This window comes from Lycium ferocissimum, chromosome 12 (assembly GCF_029784015.1).
Source record: "Lycium ferocissimum isolate CSIRO_LF1 chromosome 12, AGI_CSIRO_Lferr_CH_V1, whole genome shotgun sequence".
In the NCBI taxonomy this organism is placed as follows: domain Eukaryota; kingdom Viridiplantae; phylum Streptophyta; class Magnoliopsida; order Solanales; family Solanaceae; genus Lycium; species Lycium ferocissimum.
This window is the reverse complement of record NC_081353.1, coordinates 59,530,907-59,544,477: the sequence shown is the minus strand read 5'-3', so window position 1 is coordinate 59,544,477 and position 13,571 is coordinate 59,530,907. Positions and strand designations below refer to the sequence as shown.

General features: G+C 37.1%; 1 protein-coding gene across 1 annotated transcript; it reads right to left on the bottom strand.

Annotated features, from left to right (window-relative positions):
- Positions 1-9,074: 9,074 nt before the first annotated feature.
- On the bottom strand, positions 9,075-13,571 carry LOC132040485 (protein C2-DOMAIN ABA-RELATED 4-like). Its single transcript, XM_059431133.1, has 4 exons — positions 13,435-13,571; positions 11,864-12,240; positions 10,322-10,417; positions 9,075-9,601 (listed from the first exon to the last, which is right to left on the bottom strand). Exons 2-4 carry the CDS (start codon positions 12,041-12,043, stop codon positions 9,311-9,313), a joined length of 567 nt encoding a protein of 188 aa, XP_059287116.1. The 5' UTR covers positions 12,044-12,240; positions 13,435-13,571; the 3' UTR covers positions 9,075-9,310.

Sequence of the window (13,571 nt, the reverse complement as noted above, 5' to 3'; positions counted from 1 at the left end):
CTACTCCTATATGACAAAGCAAACAAAAACACAAAGTGAGCCAATTCATGTTGTAGGACTTGGGGTGGAAAATCACAACTTTCTAATTCTCCATCACAATTCGAATTTTATGGTAAGAAGAGATGCACAAGGGTTCCTATGCTTGTTTAATTTTCCACTGCTAGTCAATACTTCACAATTTCCAAAAAAACTTGGTTTAGGACTTTTATCGAACACCTTATGGGCATAGAATCGTCCCTTAGCTTTTGACGACAATGGTGGGTTTGGAAACCCTCCCTTGTGCAATAGGAGTCATATTCTAGCCATAAACAACTCATACAACCCAAGCAATACCAATCCCCGCCCAAAATTCGCCCATATCCATAACCCAACTTTACAACTTCTTACAAGCATCAAGAACAAGGGGAAAGGGGGAAAAGATGGAAGATGAATCCACTTACCTTGTGAAGATAATGGAAGATGGATTGGAGTAACTTGAATTTGTTTTATTTAGAGAGAGAATAGGGATGGGGATTTTCATTTGAGAGGAATTGCGTGTGAGAAGGGAGTGTTTGTAAGGGAATAGGGGTGAGGAACACAGATTATATCATAAGTTAGGGAAAAAAACCAAACTCGGGTCGACCCGCGCGATTGGTCCGCATCGCGGATCACTAGACACAACGATTTTTTCCTGATCAGGTGATTCCTCCGCATCTCGGGAGGAAAGCTTGGTTTTTGCATTTCAGTCCAAAAAGTGACCATGTGCGATGGGTCCGCATCGCGGGACTAATGCACAAATCACTGGGCATTTTTCTTATTTTTTTCTTTCCGCCCAATTCCTGCAACATGAACAAACATGACATATATCATACAAAAATTGGGTTGCCTTCCAACAAGCGCCTTAGTTAAGGTCGTGGCACGACACTTTTTGTATTTTTCTCATTTTTTTATTTGTTATGCTAATTTTACAAACACGGGTTGCCTCCCGAGAAGCACGTGATTTAACGTCGCAACACGACGTAGGATTTTCTCAAGCCTCTTCTAGATCCACCGAGGTCTTCTCCGGATTGATGACCTCTCAAAATAGTGCTTGACCCTCTGCCCATTTACCAGGAATGTCCGCTCTGCATCAGCAGTTTCAGCTCAATCGCCCCATGTGCGGTTACCCGAACAACTTCAAACGGACTAGACCACTTACTCTTCAATTTCCCTCCGAAAATATTCAGCCTAGAGTTATACAACAAGACTAACTGCCCAGGCTCAAAGTCACGAGGTTGAATGCGATTGTCGTGAATTCTCTTTGATCGCTCCTTGTACATTTTCACGTTCTCATAGGCATGATAACGAAATTCCTCCAACTCATGTAGCTGCAACAGTCTCTTTTCTCCAGTTTGAACCATGTCTAAATTCAGCTTATTTATCGCCCAATATGATCTATGCTCGAGCTCAATCGGCAGATGACATGCCTTACCAAAGACGAGCTTGTAGGGAGATGTGCCAATCGGAGTTTTGTAAGCTGTTTTGTATGCCCACAGAGCATCATCGAGCTTCAGTGACCAATATTTCCTACTCACGCTCACAGTATTCTAAAAAATCCTCTTAATTTCTCTATTCGATACCTCCATTTGACCACTTGTCTGAGGATGATAAGCAGTTGCTATCTTGTGTTTCACCCCATATTTGAGCAACAATTTATCAAAGAGCCGATTGTAAAAGTGCGTACCTTGATCGCTGATAATGGCTCGAGAGGTCCCAAACCTTGTAAAAATATTCTTCTTCAGAAATCTTGCCACCACACTAGCATCATTGGTGGGAAGTGCAATGGCTTCCACCCACTTCGAGACATAGTCTACAACAACCAATATGTATCTATTACCCTTGGATGGTATGAAGGGACCCATGAAGTCGATACCCCACACATCAAATAGTTCGATCTCTAAGATGCCCTTCAAAGGCATTTCATGATGCTTGGAGATATTTTCGATTCTCTGGCAGCTATCGCAGGCTCGCATAAATTCATGAGCATCTTTGAACAAAGTGGTCCAATAGAACCCGGACTGAAGGACCTTCGCAGCTGTTCTGTCACCAGCGTGATATCCCCCATAGGGTAATGAGTGACACTTCTCAAGAATCGCGGAGACCTCTTCCTCTGGAATACACTTTCTGATCAGCTGATCTGTGCCAACCCTGTAGAGATAGGGCTCATCCCATACATAGAAACGACTATCATGCAAAATTTGCTTCTTCTCCTCGTGATTAGCACCAAGGGGGTAAATCTCACTTACTATAAAATTCACTATGTCTACATACCATGGCACCTCAGCTGATTGAAGAGCAAAGAGTTGTTCATCAGGAAAAGTCTCCTTAATCACCACTACTTCATCTACATGTTCCCGATCTTCCAATCTCGATAAGTGATCTGCTACTTGATTTTTTGTGCCCTTTCGGTCAAGAATCTCGATATCAAACTCTTGCAACAGCAACACCCAACGAATAAGCCTCGGCTTTGCATCCTTCTTCGCAAACAAGTATCGAACTGTAATGTGACCAGTATAGACTATTACCTTCGTGCCCACAAGATATGATCAGAATTTGTCAAAGGCATAGACAATCGCCCATAACTCCTTCTCTGTGACAGTATAGTTCATCTGGGCTGCATCAAGTGCCTTGCTGGCATAGTAAATAGGATGAAAAATCTTATCCCTTTTCTGACCAAGGACAGCTCCCACAGCAAAATCACTTGTATCACACATCAAAACAAATGACAGAGACCAATCGAGTGCGATGATAATAGGAGCAGACACTAACCTCTATTTCAACTCATCAAAAGCCGCCAGACAGGCTTCATTAAACACATACTTCACATCTTTCTCTAAAAGCTTACACATTGGATTAGCAACTTTAGAGAAGTCTTTGATGAACCGTCGATAGAAGCCTGCATGCCCAAGAAAACTGCGCACTCCCTGAATTGAAACGGGTGGTGGCAATTTTTTAATTGCTTCAATCTTCGCCTTGTTAACTTCTATTCCCTTGCTCGATATCTTGTGCCCAAGAACGATGCCCTCTCGAACCATGAAGTGGCATTTTTCCCAGTTAAGTACCAAGTTCGTTTCTTCACAACGAGCTAACACGACATCAAGATGGTTCAAGCAATCATCAAAAGAATTCCCAAAAACAAAGAAGTCATCCGTAAATACCTCCACATAGTTTTTCACCATATCGATAAAAATAGCCATCATGCATTCTTTGGAAAGTAACTGGAGCATTGCACAAACTGAAAGGCATCCTCTGGAATGCAAACATACTATATGGACATGTGAATGTGGTCTTCTCTTGATCCTCAGGTGCAATCATGATCTGGTTGTAGCCCGAATAGCCATCCAGAAAGCAATAATAATTGTGCCCAGCCAATCTATCGAGCATCTGATCTATCAAGGGTAAAGGAAAGTGATCTTTTCTGGTGGCGTTGTTCAGCTTAAGATAGTCAGTACATATCCTCCAACTAGTAACAGTTCGTTGAGGAACCAATTCATTCTTCTCATTCTCTACCACAGTCATGCCCCCTTTTTTCGGAACACATTGTACAGGACTTACCCATTTGCTGTCAGAGATGGGATAAATAATGCAGCTGTCAAGCCACTTGATTACCTCTTTCTTCACCACCTCCTTCATGATCGGGTTCAGTCGTCTCTGGCACTCAACACTAGGCTTGTTGTCCTCCTCCAATAATATTTTGTGCATGCAAAATGAACTACTAATACCTCGAATATCAGTTATCGACCACCCGAGGGGTCGGATTCGATCTCTTAGCACTCGTAATACTCGCTCAACCTGTACATCAGTCAAATAAGCAGAGAGGATTACAGGCAACGTGTCTCCACTACCCAAGAAAGCGTAGCAAAGATGATGGGGGTAATGGCTTCAACTCAAGAACTGGAGCCTCTTCAATAGATGGTTTCAGATTCTTCTATGACTCTGGACTGTCTAGCTCCTCAAATGGTGTGTTTGCTCGTAGATAAACATATGAAGTGTCAAGGATGCTAAGTCACTCCTCGACTTCTGCATCAATCATCAAGTCTTCCCCATACACTAAAGTTGTCTCCAAAGGATCTCGCGAGGCTAGAAAGTGATCTAACTCTGCATTAGTGAGCTCAGGCTCCACCACATAAATCATCTTCAACTCCTCATAATGGGCTGGAAGCTTGGTAGCTTTAAACACATCAAAAGTAGCCTCTTGTCCATCAACTGTCATGGACATTTTCCTATCTTTCACTCAGATCACAGCATCAACAGTAGCTAAGAATCCTCTCCCCATGATGAGAGGAACACTCTTATCTGCCTCATAATCAAGTATCACAAAATCAACCGGCAAAATAAATGGGCCTACCTTCACAAGAACATCCTCAATAATACCATCAGGATAAGAAAGCGATCGATCAGCCAGCTGCAACGTAATAGTCATTGGCCTTGGCTCACCCAAGCCCAACGTTCGGAACACAGAAGCGGGCATCAGATTAATACTAGCACCCAAATCACACAATGCTAGCCCAACTTCAACGCCTTTTGTTCGCAACCACATCTTTGATATACTTAGCATATTTTGGAGCTTCTTGCAAAAGCTCCACCAAAAGTATGTTGATGTGTACCTGTTTCAAGAGTTCAAGAAATTTCTTGCAAGCTAAATCTGCTTTCTGTTTCTGAAGTCGCTGTGGAAAGGGAGGAGGTGGTCGAACCACTTCCTTAACTAGTTGCTCGCTGATCGTCTTCTTTGGCTTAGCTCGCTTAGCATGGATAAGTTCTGCTTCTGCTATGTTCTTCTTTTTCAAAGGCACTTCTTCAAGTTCTCTGCCATTCCTCAAGGTGACTGCCTTGCAATCCTTTGGATTCTTCTCAGTATCACTAGGAAGAGCACCCGGTGGTTTGACATTCTGTATAAGAGCCATCTGCCTCATCTGACGCCCAAGCTCGTGAATAGATTTCTGCATCTCATTCTGAACTTTCTGATTTTGCTGCTGTTTCACTTAATTCTAAGCTATGAGCTGCTTCATCATCTCTTCCAAATTGCTAGCTGGCTGAGCTTGAGGTTACTGATAATTGTTCGGCTTGTGGAAGTCCTGCTTCCCGAATGGAGTGTTGTAATTATTTCCATAATAGTTTCCCCGATTTCCAATACCACGATTCTACTGCCCCACAAAATAGACAAACTCTGGATTCAATGGGCAATTTCTATAATCATGAGGCTCACCACAACTTACACATGCTGCCTGCTGAATATGTTAAACTGTTGAATATGTTGAGCTTGAGGAAACACCCTCAACATCACGTTAGTAAGAGTACCTATATCAGCCCGAATAGCTGCAACATCATCAACTTGAAGAACCCCAGCAGCTTTCTGTGGTAACCCCCGGCTAGTTTCGTGATACTCATGATGACCTTCGGACATCATCTCAAGGAGAGCTTCCATCTCTTCATATGTTTTGTTTAAGATCTGCCCTTGAGCTGAAGCATTCAACAAGGCCCTTGATTCATGGTTAAGACCTTCTACAAAATAGTTTCCAATGATCTCCTTTGGCTGCATGTGATGTGGGCAATCTCGCAAATAACCCTTATACCTTTCCCAAGCATGTGGAAGAGATTCAGAATCTTTCTGAGTGAAATTAGCAATTCTTCCTCGCAGCTCCTTTGTCTTCTTGGGTGAGAAAAACCTGTCGATAAACTTATTTGATAATACCTCCCAAAAAGTGATAGACCCTGCGGGCAGATTCGTCAACCATTCCCTCGCTTCTCCAATCAATGAGAACAGAAATAAGGACAGCTTCACATAATCATCGGGAACATCTCTATATTGGAAATTCACGCTCAACTCCACGAACTACATCAAGTGCTTATGCAGGTCTTCATTAGACTTACCCATACACTGGCACGTATGCTGCACTAGCCGCACTGTTCCTTCTTTCAGCTCAAAATTTCCAGTAATGTCAGGCCTAACGATAGCCTTAGCAATAGTTGCCAGACTAGGCCTAACATAACTGGACAAAAGAATCCATTGTTCTTGTGCCCTCGCAGCTGCTCTTGCACCCTGTTCATCCCCGTTTCTATTTCTATCCCTTTCTGCCTGTTCAAGAGCAAGTCTTGCTGCTTCGTCAGCCATTTTTCTCTGTCTGTGTAAAGTTCTTTCGATTTCGGGATCACGATCAACTAACGATTTTTCTGAAATTCTAGTGCTTGGCATAAACTAGAGAAACCTGAAGTGACACAAGTAGAACAACGAAAAAAAAGTAAAGACTTGAATAGAAAAAACAAACTCAAATTAGAAAAACAGTAAATTTTTCTAAGTTCCTGGCAACGACACCAAAAACTTGTTGCTCCCAAACGCACACGCAAGTATACGTGGTCGTACAAATAATATAGAACTTTTTAAGTACAGATATCGATCCCACAGAGACTTAGATTCTACTATTAAACTAATTCAAATTCGAATAAAATTATTCAAGAAGGTGAAAATCAAGGTGTTTGTTGTAATTAAACTAAAACTGAAAAGTAAACAATTTGTGATGGGTGTTTTTATGACTAAAAGTATTTTGACAAAGACTTTAAGATTTATCAGATGCGAGAAAGTTCCAGGGTCATGGCTTTCGACAATCCAGTTGATCTTCTGATAATTCTACCTATCTTATTTCCTGGATTACTAGTTGATGGGTTAATTATAACTTTATGAGTATCTTCTGAGTTGCTCACAAGCCTGTAGATGCTACTATAGCGCCTTTATCCCTATGGTCGCCAGAGGTAACAAGAACGCATTTACTTCTTCGTATTCAACTAAGCAAGGCTAAATGATATATTCCTATCCTCATTAGCGAAACGATTATATCGAACAAGCCCTATTTATTCTTATTACGTATGCAAATTCCCTATCCCTAGTTCAATTCACACGCCACAGATAGTGTTCAACTATTGGCTAGATAATCAAACAATTAAGATCAAGAATAAATAAGCAACCTAAAATATGAAAATTTAATTGATAGAAATTGTCGCCAAACAAAATATCATGTCTTTCGCCACAACCCTAGAATTAAGAAGTTTAGCTACTCATGATTCTCAATGAACAATAAGAATTCATGAATAATCTAGGGTTAAAAAGATGAAAATAAAATAAAATCTAGAGAGAGAAAGTAAAACGGCGGCTTACAAGTCTTAGAATATCCCAGCACACCGTTTTCAGCTAATAAAGCGTCTATATATACCCTAGGGTTAAAACAAAAAATAAGTAAACCTAATTCCGATCGAAACGGCAAAGCTGCCCGTCGTCGAGCTTTCCTTCCGCGATGCGGATGGATCGCGCGAACTAATTCCGCTTTGTGGATGAAAAGCCTGATTGTGCAACTTGATCAGAAATAGAATTCCTCCGCTTTTGTTCCGTGATGCGGATGGATAGCGGGTTCCTTCAGTTCATCACTTCTTCTCTACTATTTCCGCTTCTCACATCACCACGATTAGATGCCAAAGCTTCCAAAAAGTGCACCAAATTGCTCATTTCTCCCCCAAATGGTTGCGTTGCACCTATTCACAAAACATAACGACATAAGCCCGGATACAACGATTTTGTCTTCAAGAAAACAAGTAAAGTACTAAGTTTTAGAGGGAAAGTGACACTAAACTTTAGATATTTGTGCCAAATATCATTGTCCTTTCTTAAATGATTATCTCGTTTTAGAATCTTTTCTGTTTTTATTGAACCACTCAGGTTCTGGTGGGGTTTTGTATAAGCAGTGCCACACAGTATGCCAAGCAAGTGCAATTATTGGTGCAAACATGATTAATGCTACTTGGATTGCAAGTATTTTCTTTCTAAATTCCCATGTAAAAGTATATCATTTGCTTGCGCTCTATCTAATTGATGGGTCAATGCAAAACAGGTCCGTCTTCCTTTTTAGGGATATATAGATATACCCTGCAACCTTCTAGTTTACTAAACATGCCCGAAATATACATTGCCTATATATTTTGGTTATATAGGTAGTGTATAGGTGTGTATATTATATATGTGTATATATATATGTATAGATATGTATAGCATATGTATATTTAGTATAAACTATACACTGCCTATACACTGTGTATATAGTTTGTAAACTAGATGGACAAATGGTATTTGGTTGTAATATTCCTAAATATATAGCCTATCCAGCCCAAGAAGTTGATTACAAGCTAGAAAAATGTCGAGAAAAAAAGCTAGAAAAGGCCCAGTCCCTTGATCTATTTTACACTCGCAATTCTTGGTCTATTTTGCACCCAATTCTTGGTCTTGACCCAAAATAAGGTCTTATGGCAAGTTAGCCCAACATTCATTTAGTATCATATGAGTCGGAGCTCAATGATAAGCCTTGATAGAAATGCATATGCCCAATTCTGACTAGTTTAATACTAATACTGAGTGTGAATAAGTTTTGATCAGGAGCAGCTTGGCCAAGAGAAATATTCACTTGTTTCCGGGATAATTTTTATTTTGTTTCAGAATTAGTGCTTTGTTTTAAAAATATCAAATTTAAATTGGAGTTGGATTCAAATTTGAAAATGGAAAGTTACTGTTTTGGCCTGTAAGTAAAAAATAATTACATTCGCTAGCCAAATATACAAAATATACACTATTGTGTATCAAAAATGTATCTTTTATGTATATTATACATTAATATTAATATACATTTAGGCTATTATTTTGTTGGGCAGCTATTTATGTCAATTTCTCTTTGAAAAAGTGCTCCAAACCTATTTTCCAACTCTATCTTCATAAATTCCAAATAAAGTGCACTTTTCTATGTTTTGCAAAAAGTGTAAGCAAACACAACTTCATCTTCAATTCCAACTCCATAAATTTCACAGAAAGTGAAAAATATTTGAAATCTATGGCCAAACGCCTACTAAATAGCACAAATGATGAAATAGCCAAAGCAATTTAACGGAGTTAGGAAGTGGATCAGCCGTTTATCAATGCTAGAACTATTTGCTCTTCTATGGATAATTTATGTTCAATGATAGTATATTCAAAAGGTAATATATATACTATTAGCATTGAACTCATGCTCACACACACAAGAAAGAAAAAAGTATGCAAATTTCTGAAGAAAAAGGGTATCATCTTTATTACAGAGTATATAACATAAGTAATTCCAGTGAATTACATGACTAAAAAGAAAACATTTAAACCTCCACTAAGCTACAAACCTTAAGTGAAAAGGTCTTTTATATATCAAACTTCATTATCAAATCCCACAAACCATAGGGATGTAGGATTCAGAAACCAGTTTGTAATTGCTATAGACAAGAAGCTAATCTACACAATCTTACTGCCAGGAAGTTCAATCCACTGAAGCTGGAGTTCAACTTCTCCACATTCAACATTTCTCAACCTTAGTATCATATCTTGCACAACTTTACCATCTTGCCATACGACTCGACTCTCTTCGGCAAGGCAGTTTGTCCTGCATGGCAGTACTCTTGTAATTACAGTGCCAGATGGGAGGCCATCTAAGTTCATTTTCAAAGCCTCGACAAATGGTTTGATGTCAAACTCTGCATCTCCCATTTTGTCATCCATGCTGAACGTGTCGTGATCGTAAACAGTCTGCCAGCAGAGATAATAAGTCAACGGATTTTTTCATTTTTGGCCCATCGGCCAAATTTTAATTATGGAAGTTAGCCAAAATATACAAAATCTATACATGGATATGTATATTGTATGTATATTTACGTATATTACATGTATACTAATTGTATATTTTATGGATATTTATACTTAATATACGTACCATATCCATTTACCGGCTATTATGTTTTAGAAGTCCAACAATGTAATTATCGCAGTCATATTACACATCAACTACAAATAGTTGAGATCAGCATATATGAATCTTCTATATCCATTCTACTGTTTTAGGCACATTTCATCCTAAAACTAGTGAATAAAGTATCCAATGAGCAAAATCTCAGAAAGTCCCTCATGAATATTCTACCATGAAAGACATTCAAGAATCGACAAATGAAATTTTTTACCAATAGAAATTGCATTGAAAAATAATCTACCTGAAGCTTTGGACACGTCTTTGAATCAAAGCGTCGTTCCATCTCAATTGAAAAGGCATATGCCGTTTCCATTAAAAAAAAAAAAAAAGCCTAGTTCTGCCTTCGTATTGCTTTTGAGTTGTGTTTTCTTTTAATTAATCCTTATTTGTGTATGCTATTCTTTATCTTTCAGGGCAATTTAGGGGTTCTTCGAAATTAAAGTTTTTCAAAATCTAACACGTATTCCCACACTTATTATGTTAAATGAAGGAAGAAAAATTACCAGCTTAATAGGAAGATTGGGATCAGAAACAGAAAGGGTCAAATCTTCATTCCACTCAGGATTGATATCCTTCTTTATAACTCGCGTCTTCAGTTTCTGCATTTAAATTATAACGTATGCAAGTCAAAACTTTGAGTTAGAGCAATAAATTTAATGAATGTACTGACGAAATATTTAAAAATTAGCCAAAGCCATGACTTAAAGAAGAGCCTGATGTTGGATTTCCATGATTTTTCCTTAGTTCAAATACTCCCATTCGTCCCATATTGGTTCTCACATTTTCCCTTTTAATAGTCAAACTACATGAACTTTGACTAGCGTTTTAAGATATATTTTTTCACTATATTGATATGGGAAAAATTGCAACTTATAGTATTTTTCGTGCAGTATTTAAATATCTAAATTATAATTTTAAAATATTGAATTAATCTAATTTAATTTAGCCCCGAAGATTAGTCAAATTGATTCTGAAGAACTAATATGGGACGGAGGGAGTAATAGTTATTTTAAATGCTTGATTCTCAAAGCTTTAGAACTTTAACTGAACCTGAATTACGAATATTACGGGGATAGTTTTTATACAGCAAAAATAGAATCAACTCATCAAGAACAATAATATTATTCCTAGCTATTGCAATTAATTAGAAGATGAAATCAAGAAAATTATCTTCAGTTGATAATACCCTGAACTCATTTCGACTTTTGAGAAGTAGTTAGCACCCTTAAGCTGGTCAAATATGTCATTAATTTGTGGCAAAGGATACTTAATTTATCCCTTCTACAAAATTTTGAGGAGTAAATAGCATATACTTTCACTAGGAAAACAGGTGTCGCAGCAAGGCTATAGAAAGGGCGGAGCTAGATCAGTTGATCATTTTTTGTCGTAAAATTATGCGTAATTTATATGTATATAATATATTAAATCTAAGAGAAATTCTTGATTTTGTCACTGATGAGGCAGGCAGGTATTTGTGGACATGTTATTTGAAACATCTAGAAGGTGCATTAAAAGGTTCTAGAAATTCATAGTATTATCTAATCTAAAAATTAAATTAAAGTATATGTGGAGGAGAGAAGAAAGAGATAAGCCTGAATCGAATGTTTTAAATACCAATTAAAATTTATTTAGAATACAAATAAATCACATAATATCCCTAATTATTTTTATTTCTTTTTTGAAATTCAGTAAGTGATTTCAAGTGAATTCATCAGAATTTCTGAAGTAAGTTAGCTATTATATGTGGAGGAGAGAAGAAAGAGATAAGCCTGAATCGAATATTTTAAATACCAATTAAAATTTATTTAGAATACAAATAAATCACATAATATCCCTAATTATTTTTATTTCTTTTTTGAAATTCAGTAAGTGATTTCACCAGAAATTTCTGAAGTAAGTTAGCTATTATTAATCAAGGATTTTTTATATAGCAAGAACAACCCTTAAAACATCTGGAAGGTGCATTGAAAGGTACTAGAAATTTATATTATCTTATCAAAAAATTAAATTAAAATATATGTGGAGGAGGATATTAAGAGACAAACCTGTTTTTTACCCATCTTGACGACACAATAAGGATCACTGGTACGAACATCACGAACAGCAAGATTAACTCCTTTCTTTATTTTGATCCTTAAAAGACCCAAAAGGTTGTCCATCAACGATTTTGTTGCACTTCCTGCTGCTGCTCCTTTGCTGTCTGGTGTCTTTGGTGATGACTCCATTTTTTTCCCCTTTTTTTTTTTTTTTTTTTTTTTTTTTAGTCTTATTAGCCTCTCCCCTCCTTGTATATACTAACAAAATTATACCTATGTATGTATAGTTAATAAATGTTATGCGCGTACTAAACTAATTATTGGTTCTTTTGTCCACGCTTTCCACGAACACCCTCCCACCAACGCAAACTCGATCTCTTTCGAGTCTACCAAGGGAAAAAAACAAAATTGTAGTTATTCAAAAAGAAATAATAAAACACCGGAATTGTTTATTATGTGAAAGTGGGTGACTATCTCATTGAAAGCGCCGTTAAAAAATACATTTTTATTTACTTAATTATATTCTCAACATAGTATTCTACACATCAAAACCTCCCTAATATAAAGTCAAACTGTACTCTTACTCCTGAATACATCTTGAGAAAAATATGGAACAGCTTAATCATAAGAGAGTTTTCATTTGATTATTTGTTATCTTTCCTCAAACATTTCACTTATATATAGACTCTACTAATTGAAACACGCCAATAAATCGAATTTCCACCGAAGTGCTCAAAATCTAAAAAAGAACATACAAAGTTTCAAGAGCTCAATATCTACTATATATACATAAAATATAATTTTAACCTTGTAAAAACAGTGTTTTATCCGAACCCCCAGGCTCTATGTGACTCTGCCACTGTTGAAACATCAAAGATAAACCGGGCAAAAAAATACATACTTAACGTTTTTTAAAAGCATAAATTTTAAATAAATTCAATTTGTTGTAATAATTAATATTTCTGTCAAAAAAAAAAAAAAAAAAAAAAAAACGATTAATATTTGGATGGAAGCCATATTGAACAACACACGAAGTTCAGAAATCAAACGTTACACTTTTTTGTTTGGGCCCAGTGATAGGAACACATGCCGTTTTTAAAGTAAAACAGGCCTACACCACACATAGTGTTTAGTGATGTAATGGAGATGAGCTATGCATCAATGACCAAGCATGTGGGGAAAAGAATCTAAACTATTTTGGATAGAAATATCAGTACCAACAAATCGAATCACAATGACTAGATACCTCTTAACATTAATTAAAGTTGACTCATGCTTTCAAACGCAATAACCCTTGAAATAAATATATATAATTGACCAAAACAAGTATATATTGTCAATGTGAAAAATTATGATACAATGGCATGCATGCAACTACCAATTCTCACATGCTGGTTCAAACTGTAATTGATGTCAATGCTACTCGTTCAAAACGAAGAAGAATATCTGTAATTGGATGGTTAATTAACATTTCAACGAACTTTCTCAATACTTTTCATGATGAAAAAAAGAATAAAGAAATTAAAGTTGCAATGCTTGATTGACTCTTAACAAAATGCTAATGCTCTTGTACAACTTACGGTGATTATGCCACGGGCGCTCTGACTTCTAAATATGAAAGGAAGATATTCTTATTGAGGGAAGGTGATGGAAACAGAAACAAGACAAATAGGCTATTGAAAGGGAAATTTCAAGAAATAAGAGTTTCAGATGGCAA